Here is a 2,255-nt window from a genome sequence, read left to right on the forward strand (position 1 = left end):
ATTCCATTTATACTTGGCCCGAAATTGTCTAAGCTTTCCTAGAAAAATGGTTTCCGCAGAGCAAGAAGTCCGAGCTCCGGGATAAAATTTTCTTCTTTAAGAAATTAGCGGGAGAGCGTCTACATGAGGCATGTGATCCATATAAGCTATATTTAGTGAGGTCGCCGAATCATGGTTTACCGGATACTATCTTATTGGAGAAGTTTTACATGGGCTTGGATCCTACGAATCAATCCATAGCCAAAAATGCAGCTGATGGATCCTTTATGGATTAGCATTTGCAAGGGTCACACAAATCCTTGACAAGATGGCAGAACATAACCAAGCTTGGCACTCAGAAGACACCACAGGAGGAATTGCATATGGTACTCCTTTCTTGACCAACATGATTAAGGATAATCAAGAAAGAGATCAAGTAATTGCCGGGCTTTCCACCAATGTCAATGTGTTGACGAAGATGTTCACTGAAAGCCAAACAAAAAAGTTGAACGTGGTGGAAGATGTGCAACCCATGTCAAATGAGGATTATGAAGAAGCAAATTATGTCAACAATTCTCAAGGAGGTTATCAAAGACAACCCTACCAAGGTTCAGGACAACAAAACCAATGGAGGTCTAACCCGCAAGGGCAAGGCAACCAACAGTGCCGAAGTGACCAAGGTAGTTCAGATCAAGGGAATTGGAGTACCAACAACAACAACTTTTAAAATCGAAGTTCAAACCCCTATGTTCCACCAAAGGGGCAATATTCTTACTCTCCGCATTGGAAGGAAAGTTCTTCAAGTGAGTCCAAGTTAGAAAACATGCCTAAACGAGTATTGCAAAATCAAGAAAGATCCGACACTTCAATGAAGAATTTGACCGAGCTTGTGGGCTCTCACATAGCATCCATACAAAAGTTATAAATGCAAATGAGAGATCTATCAAGAGAGCAAAATCTGAAGCAGAAGGGCACGCTCCCGAGTGACACAATTGCAAATGCAAAAGGTTGTGGGAGTGGTCCGACTTCTCATTGTATGGAAATCACAACTCGAAGTGGGAAACTACTTCAAGGAGAGAACGAACAAGTGGTCCAAGTGGAATATTCTGAAGAAGAAGTTGAGGCACAAGCTGAGGTGCCAAATTGTTGTTGAAGCTGAAAGACTCCGGAAGAAGGTGAGAATCCAAGAAGTGAACCATGAAGAGGTTAAGAAAAGGTAATAGAGACGCCATAAACTCTAGCACCAATTCCTAGGCCTCCTCCTCCTTTCTCTCAAAGACTTGTTAGGAAGATTGATGATAGCAAACTCGAGAAATTCTATGACATTCTCAAGCAATTATCGGTGAACATTTCATTTGTGGAAGCATTTCAAGAAATGCCGGGTTTTGGTAAGTACATGAAGGACTTGATCACTAAAAAGAGAACCACCAAGAATGAAGTGGTGAATGTGACTCACCGGATTAGTTCCATTATTGCAACAACCACCATCCAAAGGAAAGAGGACCAGGGAGCCTTCACCATTTCATGCACTATTGGGTTGCGCAATTTTGCACGAGCCCTTTGTGATAATAGGGATAGCATCAACTTAATGCCTCTTGCTATTTACAAGCAAGCGGGGTTGGGTAAGCCTAGGTCTACAAGTATGAGGTTGCAAATGGCCGACCGTTCAATAAAGAGACCAGTGGGAATTGTTGATGATGTTCTTGTGAAAGTGGGGAAGTTTCTCCTCCTTGCCGACTTTGTTATTCTCGAGTGTTCTGTTGATAAAGAAATCCCTATCATCTTACTACCGAAGAGCACTCATGAATTCGGAAGAAAATGAGATCAAGTTCGGTGTTAATGATGAAGAGGTTATTTTTCAAGCGAGTAAGGGTATGAAATTTCCACATGCATACGAAAGTATATCAGTCATTGATGTTGTTGATGAGGTAGAGGATGCAAGGTGAATATGGAAGAGGAGTGCCTTTGGTGAGGCATTGGTGGCTATTTTGGTAAATTTTTATGGTGAAGACATGGAAGGATACATGGAATCGGTGAATGCATTGGAAGGGCTTGGGTCCTACACTTATGCACCAAAGATGCTTTCTCTTGACCTAGAGAATAGAGTCATTCCTCTTGCTAAGCCTTCAATTATCGAGCCACCACAACTTGAGCTCAAGCCACTTCTACCGCACTTAAGGTATAAATTTCTTGTCTCTAATGAAACTCTACCTGTGATATTTTCTTCTTTGTTAAATGATTTGCAGGTTGAACACTTGTTGAACACATTAAGGGAG

At 41.6% G+C, this 2,255-nt stretch overlaps 1 protein-coding gene across 1 annotated transcript; it reads left to right on the forward strand.

The window, feature by feature from the left end:
* Nucleotides 905–1,801, forward strand: LOC109224482. The gene is made up of 2 exons (XM_019389059.1): nt 905–1,114; nt 1,313–1,801. The coding sequence occupies exons 1-2, from the start codon at nt 905–907 to the stop codon at nt 1,799–1,801; spliced, it is 699 nt and encodes a 232-aa protein (XP_019244604.1).

This window comes from Nicotiana attenuata, chromosome 3, assembly GCF_001879085.1.
Source record: "Nicotiana attenuata strain UT chromosome 3, NIATTr2, whole genome shotgun sequence".
In the NCBI taxonomy this organism is placed as follows: domain Eukaryota; kingdom Viridiplantae; phylum Streptophyta; class Magnoliopsida; order Solanales; family Solanaceae; genus Nicotiana; species Nicotiana attenuata.

What these genes read in the sequence shown, in the direction of transcription:
- LOC109224482 (XM_019389059.1), top strand. Translation starts at nt 905, where the DNA reads ATGCAAATGAGAGATCTATCAAGAGAGCAAAATCTGAAGCAGAAGGGC. An exon ending in AAGTTGAGGCACAAGCTGAG is followed by an intron (nt 1,115 to 1,312) that starts GTGCCAAATTGT and finishes GACATTCTCAAG; the next exon opens with CAATTATCGGTGAACATTTC.